General features: G+C 36.8%; 2 protein-coding genes across 2 annotated transcripts; one reads left to right on the forward strand and one right to left on the reverse strand.

Annotated features, from left to right (window-relative positions):
- The first annotated feature begins 638 nt into the window (after positions 1–638).
- Gsc (goosecoid homeobox) lies at positions 639–7987 on the forward strand. Its single transcript, XM_069131603.1, has 3 exons — positions 639–1266; positions 2700–2989; positions 7560–7987. The coding sequence occupies exons 1-3, from the start codon at positions 777–779 to the stop codon at positions 7773–7775; spliced, it is 996 nt and encodes a 331-aa protein (XP_068987704.1). The 5' UTR covers positions 639–776; the 3' UTR covers positions 7776–7987.
- A 1706-nt stretch (positions 7988–9693) lies between these two features.
- On the reverse strand, positions 9694–13632 carry LOC138189715 (uncharacterized). Its single transcript, XM_069131845.1, has 3 exons — positions 13383–13632; positions 12184–12712; positions 9694–11683 (listed from the first exon to the last, which is right to left on the reverse strand). The coding sequence occupies exons 1-3, from the start codon at positions 13630–13632 to the stop codon at positions 9694–9696; spliced, it is 2769 nt and encodes a 922-aa protein (XP_068987946.1).
- Between the last annotated feature and the right edge of the window lie 5571 nt (positions 13633–19203).

Raw genomic sequence — 19203 nt, forward strand, 5'->3', positions numbered from 1 at the left:
AAGCGCACCCTCAGAGGTCAACGCGTACACGAAGCTAGACCAGTCGTTGGCATATCCCTTATCATCGGTGTCAGTCGCTGCACATCTGGGCTTCTCCACGCGCGTCGGATTGATTTCGTCCTCGTGGCCTCCCCGATCCGCCGGCAGGGCCTCGTTTTCGCGTACATATTCGCTCGACTTGGACCTTATTATTTTAACGTCGATTTGAATTCTTTTATCCCTTCGTGAACAAACGAAGTTTGATGAAGTGACCGACTCGATTTTAGTACAATAAGCAAAGAATTGGCTCGAGATTGTGGTAGATTTTTGGAAATCTAAGTGGACGGAATAGAAGACAGTGAGTTTGGTGATTCTTTTGTGATGAGACAAAAGCGGATCTCGAAGGATCTTGTAATATCAAAGACTTGAATGTTTCGTACCGTACAGGCGATTTTTCACCGGTGTTCTTGATATGTGATCCTCCGTACGTATCCTAAATAACGAACGCTTAATCGTGAAAAGGCGCTACGTCACATCAATTAAAAGAAATTTTTCTACCGTTTGCAAACGTACTAAATTAAAGCTCAGTGTATATAAAATACGTATATCCGCGAATAAGGAATGTCTTTGTTCCCGTTGTAACGATACTAATTCTCGTGATCGACAATTTTAAATCGATAACCATTAAACGTGGTCGAATTTTAAAATCAATAATCATCGAAATAATCTTCGAATAATTGTCAAGAATAAAGTAACAGTGAAAGAATTTCAATTCGCAACGATAAGACTCCTGTAACATGGTAGAAAGTACCTATGCGAGTGATTCGCCCAGATCGCGTTCTCCGATGACGGAGCCGTCGAGTCCTCTTCAAGATGGTCCCGGAATATCCGGCTACGGTCATCGATATCTCTACAATTATTCGCCAGAGAGCTTGCAGCACAAGCTGAAGAACAACGACGAGCAGAACAATGTGACTGTAAGGCGACACGACATCGATGGACGAGACAGAACGTTTTCCAGGAGTCCATTGAGCTCCGACGAGGCGCGATTCAGACCACGCGAGGTTTCCAGACCGAGTTCCTCGGCAACTATGTCCTCTCCCACGTCCGCCTTTACCATCGAGAATATCTTAGCACCTAGACCTATCGGAAACATAACTCCCACCAGCACCAGCGGCCTCGGATCCATTATTCAAAACCCGGAAGTCGTGGGATCGCCATCGAGAGCCATGCATCCTCTTCAACAACAGATCCATCATCTCGCGTTTACGTCTGCCGACTTGTTTGGTATGTTCCTTTATTAAATTAACTATTTTCGCTATGAAATATTTTCAATGGAATTATTGATTGAACCAAGTGTGGAATAATTTCGATGAAATGATTTATTTCACAAAAATTGGAGAATAAGTTTGAACGTTTTTGATATTAGATAATAATAATATAGAGGAACATCTTTGATATTAGATTGTTATATGTAGTTTATTGTTATATATAGGCGAAGATAAAACTTATGGTTCTTCTATGAATGCTGGTGGGTAATGATGAATGTTATGATTAGTGTACAGGAATTCGATGTTAAACGAATGAAGAAATAAAAGAATTTAAGGTTTTTAAACTTTAAGATTTTCCAACTAGGAAATTACACGTTCTTCCAATATGAAAAGCAATTATGGAATCCGTTAATACGTATTATAGGATTTTACTTACGGAAGAATCTAAGAATATACATGCATGAATATTATGGTATTATCCATTTGTAAGACTAGAATTGAATTCTATTCTAGAAAGAGGTGTTTATATGTTTAAGATATAACGGATTTTAACAATATCCAAGCTTCAGGATTACAATTAATTATTGCAGAAAACGATTTTTACGTTTGTTTAAGGATTAGAGTGAATTATCGGAAAAAACAATTCTTAGCTACTGAATGATTTATCCGCCTGTTATTTTTAAAGAAACCAACTTTGCTGTTGAAATTCGAATATATCACAATGAAAAACCTACATGAAAGAGCGTGGCGTTAATTTGCAAATAGCTTGCCCCGCGGTTTCGCATATGTTACGTCGAGGAAGGCGTCTCGTAGCGGAAAAATGAAAGAAGGCGTAAATCCTCGGGTGGGCCGACGCTTCTTGCAACGAAAATTTCCTTTATGCCCCCGAGGGCTTTAAGTATTTCACCCGCAAGAACCTCGCCGCAGATTGGGGATGCGCGAGCTGAAATCCGCAATCCGTTTCGATCACGCACGAACGATTTAGCTGCTTGCAATCCCGGTGCCGGAAGATTGAAAAACGAGAAGGAAAAAGTATGCAACCAGGCTCGTTGAATGGAAGAAGAAGGAAGAAACAGAGAACGCGAGTAACGCCGGTTGAAAGCATAAATTCGCCCTTCGCACATTTTTATGCGGAGACGTCGCCTCTAAGCAGCTTTCTTCCAGATTTTAAACCAAAACATCCCTTGGGGCTGGGGTCTACGAGTATTTTTCGTTCCTTCATCGTGTAGTATAGGGCTGGAAATTCTTCAGAGGCATTAGTACAATTTTATAATCGTCGATTATGAACGTGTACTTTTCGCTTTCCGATTAATCTTCTTCTCTTAATTCTTAATTTAACGTTCTCTTTCCCTTTTATGTTTTTTACAAGCAGTATTTGGAGGAATTATTTTATAGAATATGGATAGTGAAATTAATTTAATGTCTGAAGATTCTTTTCTTTCGTTTCAGCCGCAGCATATCCTACTTTATATTCCGGCGGCTACGTGGCAGCAATGGCAGCTGCCGGCGTTTCGCTTCACGGTCAACCGGCCTTCTATCACGCAGCTCATCCCTATCAAATAAATCCAAACGCCGCGGCGGTAGGACCCATGGCGAAGAGGAAGCGTCGCCATAGGACGATATTCACGGAGGAACAGCTAGAACAACTGGAAGCCACCTTCGACAAGACACATTACCCTGACGTGATCTTGAGAGAACAGCTCGCGCTTCAAGTCGATCTCAAGGAAGAGAGAATCGAGGTAAGTTTTGAGAAAAGAAATAAAAAATCCTTTGCGAATTTAGAAATTAAGAGATATTACGCTGAAGATATCGGCAACCCGAAGTATTGGATATTGGTGAATTGGGTGGTCTTTTTTTATTTAATAGATTACAGATTAACCCTTTTAGTGACGAACAACGATACATCGTTATTAGCAACACTTGCAAAAAGTGCCAACGATGATATATCATTGCATATGCGATGGCGCTTTACTATTCGCAACACGACAGAACTTTATCTCAAAATAAATTTATAAAACGTTATAAATGGTTGAATATTTCTGCAGAAGTCCTATGTGAGATGTCCCACAAATTGAAAAAATTATTTACGGCTTTAACTCTTTGTTATATTCTGCGATGGTTGATACCGAGACTGTGTATACGCTAGTACCATAAAATAAAATTCGGCATGGGAGATTTGCTTGAGACTGTAATCACGGATTTTAGATAACACTGCTTATAACAGAATATCTCATCTTAGAGCAGAATAATCTTGCATCGACAGGGCGAAAATAAAATGTTTGTACGAAGATCACGCACATTTTGTACAATAATCTATCTAATAAAGGATTACACGATGTATACGTCAGTAACCATCAATGCTAAGTAAATTATTTGTGCAAATAATAATAAATAAATATTACACATTTTCAATAGCCGGATATATAAACTATAAATGTTTATAATAATATTAGAATGTCATTTTAGTAATGTTATACTAGCTCACTTGTATTGGAGCAAGTAAATTTTGTGTTTTGATGTAAGAAATTCTATTACAAATAATTGAGAATACAATATTTATGCTTTATACTACGTGTTCTACATCGAACTATATATATCGATGATTCTTCTTATTTGCAAATATTGTTTATAAAAGAGAACTGATTTTTCCATATTTCCTAATGATTTTGAACAAATATTGAAATATAATTGGCATTAACTTATTCTCCCTTTGTTTCGTAATATGTACCGTTTTGGATTTTTAAAAATCATTCTTTCTTTTTTTTATGATTTTTTTCTCAAACTGTACCAAATTACATCAAATTGGTTCGGTATTCTTCGTTTAGGTACAATTCTTTCGGTCGGCATTAAAAAGGTTAACTAAGACGTTGTACTCGAAATTAAATGATTTTTTAAAGATTTGAAATAATAGTAATAATAATTAATAATTTAGTAATCAGTGAATCGAAATATAACTGACACATGGTAAAATTAAACTCTGCTAACTACTTTCGCTACAAATAATAAAACGATAGTTATCTTTCGCTTTTTCAATTTTCCTTCCTATTTTTTTTTTTTTTTTATTTAACGGGGAAAGTCGATAGCATCATGAGGATTTTGCAACGGATGATAATTGGTAGCAGCCTAAACCGACAAATTACTATCTTAAACCTGAGTGAATATTTTCGCCTGACAAACATTGACCATTCGGATTGTCGGCAAACTTTCCCTTGTACGCATAATTTGTACCGATGACAAAATGCCTCCACTTTCCGGTCTGGAAGTTCTCGATGGGCCCTGTTGTTTGTCGCCTTAATGCACCGACAACCATAACTCCATAATTCTTTAATGCGATCATTAAAATTATTTGCGACCGGTATTTATCGGTCGTCGTTTGACTCGGGCCAACAAGTTGCATGGTAGATTAAAAGCTTTGCCGATAATGTGTTTACTTCAATTATATATATGCCCTGCCATGCATGTGTCACACATACACGCATGCACAAGCATACAAAACGCGGAGAAGGGGCGTAGAATTTATAACACGTTATATTTAACGTCGTAAAGATTTACAACGCGTATAATCGTTAATTCGTCACGAGGTAACTTTATAATTAATCGAACGGATTTATTGTCCGCCGGCATTTCATCGAACGAATGTTTTTTCCTTATTAATTAAACATCGCACATAGTGGTTCTCCAGCCTTATTGCCATTTTTCGAAATTAAAATCGGTTTTGTTCGGTCAATGGATGGATCGTGTATCGTCGACGAGGATGTTTGGAAGGATTTAGGACCGTGTCATTGAGACTGGATTGCCGAAGGAACCCTTTTCTGCCGTGTTATTGTTGCTCTATTTAAGAGGAGGATCGTTGCTCACTTGCAGTTTGCTCCTTTTCTAGGATCGGACATCTTGAGAAGAAGAAATTGATACAAAAATCTAATAATATATAAAAATTAAATATAAGAATTTGTATTAAATTTTTGTATTAAATAATAAAAAAGTTTCTATAATTCTTAAATTATTACATAAACTACGAAAATACGATATATATATATATATATATATGAATAATCAAAGAAAATCTTTTTTCTCGAAGAATGTTAATGGACATTGAAAATAAAGATAAAAATCTTAATTGTTAAAAATAATAATTTTGTTTAAAACGCCATTATGCTATTTCTTTAATTATTGCCTTTAGTCTCAGCTGTCTAATTATTGTCTAATAATGGTTTTCAAGAAGTGAATTTCGATTGAATAATTTCCTATCTAAATCTCTAAACACGAAAGTTTGTCTAACAATGCTAAACATAAATTCGGCACGCAAGAGTTATCGCGATCACACGATAATGGAACACGGAGAAGAATCAAGGAATGTCTTTTACTCGTGGCGGTGCAATTTGTTCGAACAGTCGTACAATCCCAAAGTCATTCACACTTATCGTAGACCAACAGAGACCACCCGCGTCGTCGGCTTTGCCAAAGGAAACCTCTTGTCTCGAGAGTCTTCGAAGACTTTGAAACAAGATATACCTGCAGCGCACCTGCCGCATCGAGGCAAGAGTTTTGGTGTTTGTACAGAATTAGTAGAAAGACGACTTTCAAAATGAGAGAGAAAAAACGAAGGCGAGGGAAACGAAGGAGAACGGGGAAATAAAGGAATGACTTGAAACAGCTCGAGAGAACGAAGGCCCTAAAGCACTACGCTGTGTCCTCTCTCTGTTTGGAAAGAAGCACGATTGTTTACCCGTGCGACGGTCTTTTCCTATCTTCGTGATTGCATCAACAGAATGCAGAAACACGAACGACGGACATGTTATAAAAGCAGAGACATAAAAGCGCCGATACCTAAGTATTCGTGTAAAGTTGAGTGAAATTTGAAATTCGATGGATAATCTCAGATTGAAATTTTATCGATGCGTCGACTGATAAAAACTACCGTGTATTTAGATCGAGGTATTGAGGAAAATTTAACAAGTTGATACACGTAATATAGAGAAAGAATGTTTTGCATAAATAAATATCACGAAATATCGGAGGGAAATACGTTTGAAACGGGTAGAATACTGAGGTGTGTGATTATTGTATAATTCAACGGCTAAGAGCCGGGATCAATGCGATATTGGAAACGATGAAGCATCCTATCGGTAACAAACGAGAGAGAAAGAGACAGAGAGAGAGAGAGAGAGAGAGAGAGAGATCGATTGTTGGGCGTTTCGTTTAAATCGAGTCGGACAAGCGTGATGAACAAATGCTGATTTCGAATGTGGGATGAAGCCTTTTGATCTTCGATGGCTCCCTTGCCTCGTTAAGAGTCTTCTCGACGAAATACACTGACTCGCAGGTGAACGAGGTTATCAATTAAACGTTCTACCTGCCATGGGTTAAAATTGAGGACTGTTTAGTAATTTTACGATACAGTGGTAGCGAATATACCGGGGAATGAACGAAACGCTTCGACTGGAATGTAATTATAGTAATCAATCGATGAATGCTAATATATCATACAAAATAATTAGAGGATTTAAACTATTTAAACAAGGCGATTATATAACACTCTCTCTTTCAAAAATCTATAGGTATACATATTATCTCAACAGGTACTTTATAATAAATGTATTGTTAAAAGAGAAACTATTTTGTTACGTTAAATTATTTAATTCATTTTTTCCCGGAGAATCCACCGTTATTTTGCGTATAGTATTGATATATCGTTAACTAAACATCAATTGAGCAATCAACCAATTTCTTGTGTTAGATATTTATTAGATTTTTCCTTGCGGTTTCATAACAGTAAGTCATTGTCAGATTATTATATATTTTCAGATATAAATATTTTACTAACATTTGTTATTATATAGCTGTAGCTTTCAAATATTAAAAGTCATAATTATTTAACATCATTATTAATACTCGCAATACTGCTTCTTTACAATCCACGTTTAAACAATTCAGAAAATTAATTTATGTAATAATCGCCACAAAACATCCACCTACCATATTGCAATTTACCAGTGAATATCGTAATTGATCTTAATACACAGAAAATGCGCTATATTTCAAGAATGGTCTCTATCGATGAAATACGAAATAACAAATATTTTCAGCTATTATAAAACAATCATTAACAATAAAAAAAGATCTAACCTCATCCCCTAAAAAAAGAAATTGAAAAGGAAGGAAGTATTTAAACTTTACACGCCTCGATTCCATTTCAAGCGTTTTCATAACGCAAGGAAACACCGTTTTCCCTGTCTGAGAACTCGTAGAAAATAAACGCGGCCGTCTAAGGCACGATGAGCCACCCTCATCAAACATTTCCTATTCCAGGTGTGGTTCAAGAACCGACGTGCCAAGTGGCGTAAACAGAAACGGGAAGAACAGGAACGTATGCGGAAACTTCAACTGGAGCAACGTCAGCGTGCCGATGACAACGTTTCAACGCCTGCAGTCAAAGTAGCCGAACATTTGACGTTGACCAGACAGCAACAGCAACAGCAACAACACGAACAGGACACCGACAGCTCGGATCTCGAAGTGGCGTAGTCAAAATATCGATTGTAAAACATTTTTTCCTATTTCTTTTCGTTTCCCTTTCTCTTTTTATTTCGCCGACGGTCGAAAAGATTCGAAACATACAGGTTCTTCCTGCCGACCCCTATACAAGGGACACGTGTAAATACCGAATTAGGATGTAAATATGTTTGTACATATAGCCTATCGATGTGTATAATAGGTAGTGAAATAAATTATTGATTCAAGAAAGTCACGAAAGTCAGATGGCATTTTATTTTCGCTTGCGTGGTTGTTCTTGCTTTGGAAAGTAAAATTTGTAGAGAGCTTGTAAAGAGAATAACACGATACGAAAAGGTATCGATGATCGAAGAATGAAAGAAGAATATGATTTAAGAGAATACTATCTCGTAATGGAACCAATTTCCATGAGAATTGAAACATTAGAATTGATTCAGGATATGAACAAGATTTAAAAGTAAGATCAAGAAAACCATTAAAATACGAAAGTCCTTGGAAAATCAAAAAGAATATCGGTGTCTGAAAAAATTCAATGCCAAAGAAATTCTTCCAGCAAAGTCTATTATAAAAAGAATATTCTAGAAACAAAGTAGATTGTCAGTGGATATAGAAGCTTCTAATATCTGGAAAAATCATGAAGAATCTTAATTAATAATCAAAAAATTATATCATAAAAATAATATCTTATAAACGAGATAGATTATCAAAAACCTTTGACGACTAATGTCCATTTTACACACGATGACTTAATGTCCGTCTTAAAATTATCAATTTACTTTGTTTTCTTTTTTTTTTATGTGTGCATAAGTTTTACAAATAACACTACTTTCGAAACCGATTAAACGACGGTGGAAAATTAGATTCTTTAAAGGAGTATTCCCTGCTTCTTCATTCCGTGATCAATTACGCAGGAATGTGTCCAGCATGATTTCCACGTTACACTATGGATCAGTGATTAAAATCGTTGAGTAGTTTCCCTGGCGTTGTAGTTGGAATTTAGTTCTACGTGCCTTGACGATTATATTATTAGTATTGTGCGATAGAAGTGAAACAGCAGTTAGCCCTGTGCGGTGGTAGCGCCGTTTCCTGGACACAGTAAGTTTCGTCGCTAGAGGAAAGTTCCAGCCAAGTTCGGGGTAAGTACATAAATCCCGAGGGCGACCAAGAACTAAGACGTTCTCTTGCGGTACAACTTTAATAGGTTCCGCGCCGTTGCTACACTGAGACGTAAAGACGATCGACTTAAGCACGGTTTCTTTTATTTTCACTCTTCTGTTCGAAAGATTCTCACCCTTTCTTTCTTCCTTTTATTCGAAATCGACGAATCTTTTCCTTTTCTCTCTTGGTAATTTCCTTCGAATTCGATAAAGATATCGTTGATCGAGTGCTTAGCTAATCCTCCCATTACTATTGCAAATTTTTTATATCTTTTAATTTAGAGTATAGATAAAATGATTTGGTTAGAAAGTTTCGATACTTAACAAATATTAGATGGAATAGAGTAAATTTATTTTGATATAAATAAAGATACTAAGCTACAATGAGATACTTAAATACAAGCTGAATGAAGCTTAGGAATATCTTTTGAAGTACATCTTTTCGTTACAGTCCACTATGATAGCAAAACGATTGAAGATTTGATTTACCATGATTTATCATCCAATTAGTAAATACATAAAATTACTAATTTATAAAAATTTCATTTAACATATTCACAACATATGATAATCCTTTTATTAATCTTCTCAAATGAAGATTACATAAATACAATAATTTCAATGAAACTAAAAACCTTTATCGAAATAAGTCACATTCTAAAGACTAAAAAGAGACTAAAAAATACTAAAGTAAAGTTCGAACTATACTGCATGTAGGTATTACATATAAACAATTTAAATTTTACAAGAGGAATTAAACAAGAATCTAACGATCATCCTCCACCTTTACAGCACAATTTATCGATAGTTCGTGCGGTTTCCGCTCTCTTATGCTTCCACTTTTTCATCTGTTTTTTCTTCTCCTCGTCGTACGGGCACTCCACTTTGGTACCTCTTTTAGCTCTATCCTTCTTCTCAGCTCTTCCAACAGGAAACACAGAAGGACCTACATCGACGACCTTCAATATTTCGATAGGGTTCAGAGCAAACTGACTGCATTCCGGTGAACCGATCGTCAACACTAGAACCGTGATGAATTTCAAAAAATACGTGGCTCTTAACAGATAAACTGCTCCTTCTCCGTATGAAAACAACGGCGGACCCAAAGAGTTAACGTCACACATATAATAAGCGCCACAAAATTTAAACACGCCTAAACAGGAGCTTTCGCACGTTAAAATACCAAATTTATACTTGAGAAACATCTGTTCTAAAGATTGCCATAAATACTTGCCAGATTTCGCATACAACCTACCACAAATCGCTGGCAGAACCTTTGCTTCGAACATCGTCTCGCCGATCTTAAAATGACTCATCAAATATCTGTTCCAACAATTCACGTGACTATACTCATTTTTTGTGGATTTAAATTCTGCTTCTAATTTACTATGCGTGTAATATCTGTCTCCGCACATAACAATCACGTCCAGTGTCTTCGAACTCCAATACTCAGGCGCCATAATTCTTGTCATACCAGCGCAAACCACGTAACAAGCGTACGTTTGCATCCCGCGGTTTTCTCTCTCGAACATACCATCCGTGATATGAATCTCACCCCATAAAGAAAATAATTTGTTTGATTCTTCTACGACGTATTGATGCCAGCGCATCTTCCCTAGGCCGAGTTCCTTGCTGCCTTTTTTCTTCTGAGGAACAGCTAGTGATTTTGTCCAAGTGATCTTGTACAGTTTCAGCCATGTTGGTTTTTCGATCGATTCCTTGAGGTCACCTTCCTCTTGCTCGATTGTGCACGGGTCTCTCATGTCTAGAGGATCGAAAGGACAATCGTCGATGGTCTTCTTCTTCACGTAGCGTTTAGGTGGCTTTGGTGCACCTCGTTGAAGTAATTTAAGATTGTGAATTTGGCAGCAGAGATGGGACACGTGGAAAATTTGGATCGTGAAGAATTTTTCTTCTGCCTCTTCTTCGGCTGTTTCTGGTTGCTGTGCAGCGTCCGCTTCCTTCCAATAGCTTATTCCTGATGGCTGTGTACGAACCGATTCGTTCGGACCACTTGCTTGCCGTTCAACGTTGGGTTCTTCCGAAACGCCCGATTCTGTTGCAGTTTCTGCCTGTTCCATGGTTAGTGATGGTTCCGTAGCTTCAAGATCTTCTGCAGTTACTGGTTGCTCAGTTTCTGCTACTGGTGTATCAGTTTCTGGTTTCTTTTCTAGTTCCTCTTTGCTCGGTTTTGGAGTAGTATAAACGTAAGCTCTTAATAGAAGAATCATCAGATGCCTTGTAAGAGATTCTTTGGAGCAAAACTTCAAGATGCAAGCATATCCGTTATCGTCCCAATAGCCAAATTCGTCGCATCGATATGGATTGTATAAGTACCAGAATAGATTGTCTTTCCAAAATGCTACGGAGAATCGGGTGGTGCGGAATATACAGTTACGATAACGTACTTTAAGTTTGTCGAACCACTCCTGCACTCTCTTGATGCCTCTGTGAACTGGCGCTATTTGTTCATCGGTTATTTTCTCGGAACCGATTTCCAGTTTAACGTTCATCAGCTCCTTTCGTTCCAGGATCATTTTTCGTCGCATGTTCCTTTCCTCGTAATCCCATGGAATATCAGTGACGATTGGAACGTCGTTTAATTCTTGAATCAATCTTACTTCGATGCTGTATTTGTAGTTGTACACGACGATGTCGTCTAGCCTTTGCTTGTCCTTGATATTGATCATACCCATGTGGGTGTACAGCAACCACGCGTGATCGTACACATAATCGATGTTCGCGCTCCAGGCATACTTGTATCTTATAGAAATACATCTATTCATTACATGTTATAGAGGGATAATTTATAATTTACGTGATTTAATGCGTGAAAGATTAAAGGTGCAATACTCTATACGAAACAGTTCTACTGTATAATATTTCTCTTGTCGTAGAAATACCTCTGATTATTCTATGTAAACTTCATATTACGAATCTTTTATCGACGATTGATAAAATATTCGCACAGAACTTTCCAATTTCCTTGCGACGCAATTGCGATCTCTGGTTCATCCAACAAAAATAAAAAGAAAAAAGAAATCTCTAAACCTCTAATTATTCCAAATACAATTTACATTATTAACCTTCTATCAAAACCTTCTATAAAAAAAATCAGACATTCACACAAATCTTTTCAATCTTTTTATAATACAATCGTAATCTACGATTCATCTAATAAGAAAGAAAATAAAAGATCCTAAATCTCAAAAGTGCAAATTCTCCAAAAACTTTAAGCTTTATGAGATGTGTTCAACAGATACCTCAGTTGTGTCTTAGCTAGAAGAGCAACGATCGCCTGATAAAAGCAGAACTTCCACGTCCTTTTGCGCGCTCGTAGAACTCCCAATTCTGGCAAATGCATACCCTTCAACCCCCGAAGACATACATCTGCGTAGATCCTAGTTCCCCGAGCTTTCGAGGGTAACTCGAAAATGATGTAATCACCGTCTACTAAACCGTGCTGTTCACCAGCAGCACGATCGACTAGCATCTCCTTGGTTGGTAGGGGACAAGATTGTGGGATTCGAGCATGACCTAATTCCTTACGATCGGAATAATCGTTGTTCGGATCTTGAAAGCCATCGCGTACATAGTCCGGATCACAGGGAAACAGATCTTTTCGTTTCATTCGCTTCTGCCTTCGTTTCTCCAGCAATTCTTTTGCCATGTCTCTCGTCGTGCACGGCCACATTCCTGGCCATCTATCGTCATCGGTCTTTGATATCTGTGGCTCTACCGCTGTGTCGGATTTGGAGAAGTGTACCTGATGAAGTACTCGTAATTGAGGATCTTTTTATATTGGAATATTTCTGTATAATTTATTTTTAGTTATTCGTTATTTTGGGATTGTTCTACATATGCAAACGAAGTGTAATTTTAAATAAAAATTCAAGATACAATACCTAATTTGAACATTAAGATTTTAATAAAAAATATATAAAAATAGTCTTGCATGAGTGATATAATTGTCTGGAGCAGGACCACTGTAATTGATTTTCATCCCAAAAGATCATTACTAATTATCGTTGACAAAATATGCCCAATTTGTCTCAAATATCTCTATGTAATTCATGTTATAAATTACACTTCGATTATTTACTAACAGGTATGTTTGTACGCATGTTCTGCCAGATTCGTATCATCTTCGATCGATCTAATTTGTCAGGCAATTTCGATTGATCCTTCAGCTGGAAAACGTTAAGTGGTAAACACTTATAATGGGTAGGCAGATCTTCCGACGATTGAACACGAGGAAATTTTCTAAGATCAGCAGGCTTTCTATGTTTAAAAATATCATCCTTCTCTCGTTGCTTGTAGTCTTCTACGAATCTGAGAAAATTGTGAAACTGGTCACACGAAACATTAAGCATATAACAAATACGTGGCTGCTTCTGCATTTCTTACGTTTTCATGTAAAGTTGCCAAAGCGGCACGTCACATTTCCATTTCTCTCTCATACATCGTTCCATCCAACTTTTCAGTTTCTTCTTCCCGTGTTTCTTTCTAACTTTTGTGGATGCATCTTCATATTCTACCACATCTTCATCCTCTCCTTCCTTTATTGTTTCTTCCTCGGTTACAGTTTCTTCGTCTTTTCCTTCCCGCTCTGTATCTTCTGTACCCTCTGTATCCTCCGTAACTTCCATGTCTGTAGTGTCATCGAGGTATTCGGTCGTAGTATCTTCATCGGTTGGTTCAATCTCGGCCATTTTCCCTCGATTTCTTCTTATTTACTTCTCTATCGATGAATTATTAACTCTTGCACTTTAACTTTCCAACTTTTGCACCTTTTAATTTTGCACTTGACAATTTAACACGATTTTACCGAATTTGTAAATATTGTATCTCAAGCAAATTAAGTCGCCTCATTTTTAACTAGCGTTAATATCAGGATAATATTTCACGATAATTTAGTTTGTAAGATTAAAGGATCATTCTGAAGCTCTTTTTATGTCATTTTTTACATCTTGGTAAATGATTTAACCATGATTCGATAGAAAATTTTGATATAACCTGACAAGTGATAAGCGGCATCGACTATACACGTGACATACGTTTTTCTCGTGGAATTTGAATTTGTCATCGAAAAGTATTTTCGATGCGAAAAATTGAAAAATAATTTTGTTCTATATGTCAATCGATTCGACACGGATGGACATGCAAGCGGAGACGAAAATAGGAAGAGGAAAAAACACTGTAATAAAAATGCTTTATTGTCTCTCTTGCATTCTGCGAGTCTATTTAATAACGAAGGAATTGCGTCGCGCTTAAACATTTTTTCCCGCTTAAATATACTTCCCGAAATATGAATAGCTATTTGGGAACGTCGGAGCCAACCGGGGAAGCTGAATAAATGCAGCTTCTCAAAAGGGCTGACGAAAGATTTAAAGTGTTCCGTTCTGTGATTTTGTAATTATTTTCCTCCGTAGTAGACGAAACCTTAAAATGGCAAGCAATCTCAGCGCGCGAAGCCAGACCGTGACACAAAATTTTCAAAGTGTTTATAAAATTACGCCGGCACACGATAGAAATAACGTGAAACCTTACTTTTCGGGTAATATTCTGATCATTATTTAAGAGCCCTGCTCATGCATTGACCACAAATAATTCTTGTTGCAAATGTTTCGAAACATATTTCCGTCATTTAAAGAAAAACATTTGTACTTCAAAATGTATGTGAATAGATATACACTTCCGCTTACAAGTAACAATTAATAATTAGAAGCAAAAGTTACTACCGTTTCGTGACATCAATGAGCTATAAATTTACATTGCCCGTTAAAAAACGTAACAATAAGATATTTTATTATTTACCAAATACGCTACTGCATAAACATATTTACAAAGAAGTGTGAACTAATTAATCTTCGCAAATATTACGATATGATATAATATATTTTTAATATGAATATAATTGACTATATTAACAAAGCTGGAAATTTCTATCTAAATAAATTATTGATGAATGATGAAATTAACTCGCCTTTTTCTACTGAAAAAGCGAAAATAATATAAAATATCAAAGAATGTTATTTACAATATAACAAAATTTAATAAGTTGCAATCGAATCAATCGAATCAATTTACGGAATTTAGTAGAAGATTTGAGACAAAATCAAAATATTGTATTTCTAAGTAAAAAGTAAAATAATCATAACTACATAAGAATTATCAATAGAATTACTAAAAATATATCTCTGGCTAAATGACACGTATACACAGAGCGTCGAAATGGAGTGGTCTTCTCGAACTTTAAGTGCAGCTAGATATATTCTTTAACGGCTATCTATCTATCGAGATAACGAAAATGGAGCAGAGTGTCGTTTGCTCGATTTTTCTAGTAAAACGAGAAGAAGAGGTTCGAACGGGTCCACCGATGTATCCCGTGGGAATGCGAGCAGCAGTCGAAGTCAAAGTGAATTTGAAGCTGAAATCGGCCTGATCCCCGCAAGGTTCCACAGTAGAGCGAAGTTTCACCGAGCAAATCAAAGATCAAGATAACTCGGTCGTTGAAATTTTAATGAACCAAGCTCGCGCACAGTTCCATCGAGAAAAGGTGGATCGATCGGTTGAATACGGCTAAATCTCGAAAGCTGGTTGAAATGAATTATTATCCCACGAGAAGACGTGGCCACGTAGTAGGTATGAATTACCTGCGAATCAAGATAACACGAGGGAAAAAGAAACTTGGATCGAATGTTCCCGATGTCGACGCAGATTTCAATAACATCGGTATTTAAATTACTTTCGAAACACGATATTAACGTGTACTTATTCTACAGGTTTCCCCTACATTCGCATATTAATATTATTTGTTCCCCAATTAATAATTGCTTTGCAGAAGCACCAACTTTACTGTTCCATATACAGGGTGTGACAGAACTGCAGAGGCAGACTTAATTAAATAGTAAGATTGCCGGAGTAAAGGGTAAATAAAAGAGAGAGAGAGTTAATTATTCCATACATACAAACATCTTGTTATAAGCAGTCGTAATAAAGAATTTCGTGATATCATTACTTCGAGATAGAATTTAAGTAAAAGGTTGGATATTTCTTATTCGTGTGTCCCTTCCACCATTTTGTTGTGACGCTGAAGCTGTATATGTTCAAATTAATTAGTGAAATTTGCTTTTCAATATCCGGTTGTCAAATGTCGCTGTTTATCACAAATCAAATCAAGAATCTTTTAACTGAATTTCGACAAAATTACCTAATTTTTACTTTGCACAATCTTCCATTACAAATTGCCCATTTAAAATTTCGGTTCCATTAATAAAATCTGATCCATGAACTCACATATACTAATAAATTTTAGATATTTATGCAATTTCATATTTTCAAGATTTGTTCTACTCGTTGAACATTATACCGAGCGTTTTATTTTGGATTTATATATTTTTTGAATATTACGTATACCTCATAGCAATCACATTCTGTGCATCTCTGCGTCCATAGAATGCATAAAAATTCGCAGTCTATTAATAAACCATACATCATTATATATCGCAAATATACATAAATAGCAAAAGTAAGAAGGAATTGAAGATCACAATGGCAGAACCGAAGGCGTATCCATTAAATCCAACGATTGGACCGTACATATCCGGTCCGGAAAGATTCATGAAGAGCAAAGAGGAGAGAAGAAGCGGATTGCCGCGTATATATGTACGTGCATGTATACGAAAGAGGGGCGTGGAGGGAGAATGCAGAATAAACAGTGCATTATATGCAATAACGCACAAAACGCCCCTACGGCTGTACAGCCATCTCCTTCGAAAGTTCCCGTACGGGAACGCGCACACGACCAATCCAATTAATTTTATTTTAATTACTGCATCGTCGAGCACACGCCGATTGTTATTGTTTCGGCGGCGACGAATCGACTGACGGTTCGTTATTTTCCCGCTGACAATTTCTGTCTGTTCTCACCGCGACGAGAGAAACGGTCACTCGAATGGGAACAAAATTTTTTTAAAGTATCCATAGACACTCTTCATTCATGAACGACAGATATACTCTCTGTTTCATTTCTTCTCTTTTTTCTTCTTTTTTCGTTTCGTTGAATAATTTTGATAATTCTATGAAAGATGAACGTCAATATCAATTATGAAGATATAAGCATTAGAATATTCTGAAATTCTCTTGCACAATAATTTATTAACTGATATTGATGAATCGATGCAAGATCAATACAACAAGTAGATATCTTAATATCTGTGTCAAACGACAGTTTATGTAAATTCGAAAGTTCGTGACAAACCTGATGGTAACACTTTTCGCGTAATTCGCGTTATTTATACATGCGCTGCTAAGACAAATATTTACAAGCAATCGTTAGCGCGTAATCACGTACGATTCGAGCGGGTTGTAGCTATCGAAGTGCTGTAATTATGTTAGCCATGTAAAAGTAGCGAACAATATTACCACACGGTGCGACACGCTTAATGATCAAACAATGTTTATGTTAGTTATGCGACATTATTATGCTATTACCATTGTATCAAGTAGATGTAGAAGTGACGCGTTTGATTTTCGAGTAATACGTTAGTTAACACTATATTCAATATAGAAGCTAGAATTAAATTTATGTTTTATATATGAATTTGGGTAAAACGTTAGTTGCGCTATATTTAATATAGAAGGTAGAATTAAATTTATGTTTTATACGTGACTTCTCTTTCTTTCGTTAGATGCAATTTAAAGATAAAAATATAGATAATTTAAAAATAATAGATTTTAAATGTTTTAGGCTCGTTATAACGAAGAATTACATGTGATTTATATGTGAGAAAATTTTTATTACAGTGCATCATCCCTACATACGAAATTACCTACTACACGTGTATTCCAACGAATCCCACGATCCACATCTGCATGTATTACACATACGCGGAAAAACGTAGCATCAGAATTCACGCGAGTGTTTGCAAACATTTACAAAATTTCAACCCTCAATAATTAAATTGAGCAGAACGATTACATCGATACGATCCTCTCCAAATGTAATTCGAACAGGCGAAATCAATATACTTTTAATTATAGTCCTGCACTTCCTATCGACGTTAACAGGTATCATCTGTACTCTGCTAAACGTCTTCGATCTCTGGTAGTTTTTAATATAAATAATACATGGTATCATCAGTAATTATAAGGGAAACATTTGCAAAATTTCAAATAAAATGCGTCTTAACCCTGGACTGATATAGTGTTTTTCCGGATTATCGAACGTCGCAATAAGGTCTTCCTAATTTTTCTACTCTTGAATGTATAAAAAATTTTACAAAATTTCATTAAGATACTTTCAGATACGTAGTTTAATGTAATAAAATTCAAACGTTTAAAGAAGATTAAAGAACTCTTTTATATATATATTTCGAAAGTTTTCTATTTTAAGAAGTTCAATTATTCCTTTTATCTTCAAAAAGGGAATTTCAAATTTTACCTTACACTCTAGCATAGACATAAAACAGCAAGATCGTGTCTAAAATTCGACGTTACTTTTCGCAGTGTTCACTTCCACCAATACTTCATCATATGCTGTCAATCTCGGTATCAATCTCGCATGCACGTGGCAACGATAAATTACCACGGTGGAATCGCGTCGACGAACAGTCGTGAAACTAAACGGAGGCTTAAAATGTCCCCAGGAGAGATTTACGGGCGCGAGAACGCCGTCGGAGACGATGAATCGTACATTCGAGGTAAGAGAACTGTCCTGGTGGCCCCTCGACGGATCTGTCCCCGAGGCCAGTCCTTTTAATTACCCGACGTTAAATTCTTTATCTGGCTGAAACAATGTGGCGGGCTCGTGTTTTCAGACTAAACAAACCCCATGTTGATACGCGGTAATAGAATAATCTGGCAGCTGATTCCGGGGATATAGCCCGCGGGGATAGAAACCCACACGATTTCTGCACCCGGTCTCTGCGCCTACATCCCGCAACGAAAATCAACCCCCTACCCCTCGGCTCGGTTTTGCCTCACCATATCCGTGGTGCACCCTCGTAACCTCGTACGAGAGAGGCCAAACCCCCTTCTCCACGTGTTTACACACTCTGTGGCTATGCCTGGACAAATGGTTTCCGGTGGGGGAAGAACGAGCGGGGAGTGAGTCTATGGGGTACGTTACCATGCAACGTGTCGTGACAATAAACCGCGTTTGAATTACAGCCACGAGGCTTCCGTGATCTTTCCTTTAATCGTTCGTGAAACACCGTTAAACCCTCGAACAGATCCAATACCTACGGAACCGATAGGTGTAGAGAGAGTTTCATCTTCGA

This window comes from Bombus flavifrons, chromosome 2 (assembly GCF_040668555.2).
Source record: "Bombus flavifrons isolate JBK064 chromosome 2, iyBomFlav1_principal, whole genome shotgun sequence".
NCBI lineage: Eukaryota > Metazoa > Arthropoda > Insecta > Hymenoptera > Apidae > Bombus > Bombus flavifrons.

Coding starts and splice junctions, on each gene's coding strand:
- LOC138189715 (XM_069131845.1), bottom strand. CDS start 13,632: ATGGCCGAGATTGAACCAACCGATGAAGATACTACGACCGAATACCTC. Junction 12,713..13,382: donor GAAAAGTTGGATGGAACGAT/GTATGAGAGAGA, acceptor CAATATAAAAAG/ATCCTCAATTACGAGTACTT. Junction 11,684..12,183: donor CTAGCTAAGACACAACTGAG/GTATCTGTTGAA, acceptor TATTTCTATAAG/ATACAAGTATGCCTGGAGCG.
- Gsc (XM_069131603.1), top strand. CDS start 777: ATGGTAGAAAGTACCTATGCGAGTGATTCGCCCAGATCGCGTTCTCCG. Junction 1,267..2,699: donor TACGTCTGCCGACTTGTTTG/GTATGTTCCTTT, acceptor CTTTCGTTTCAG/CCGCAGCATATCCTACTTTA. Junction 2,990..7,559: donor TCAAGGAAGAGAGAATCGAG/GTAAGTTTTGAG, acceptor TTCCTATTCCAG/GTGTGGTTCAAGAACCGACG.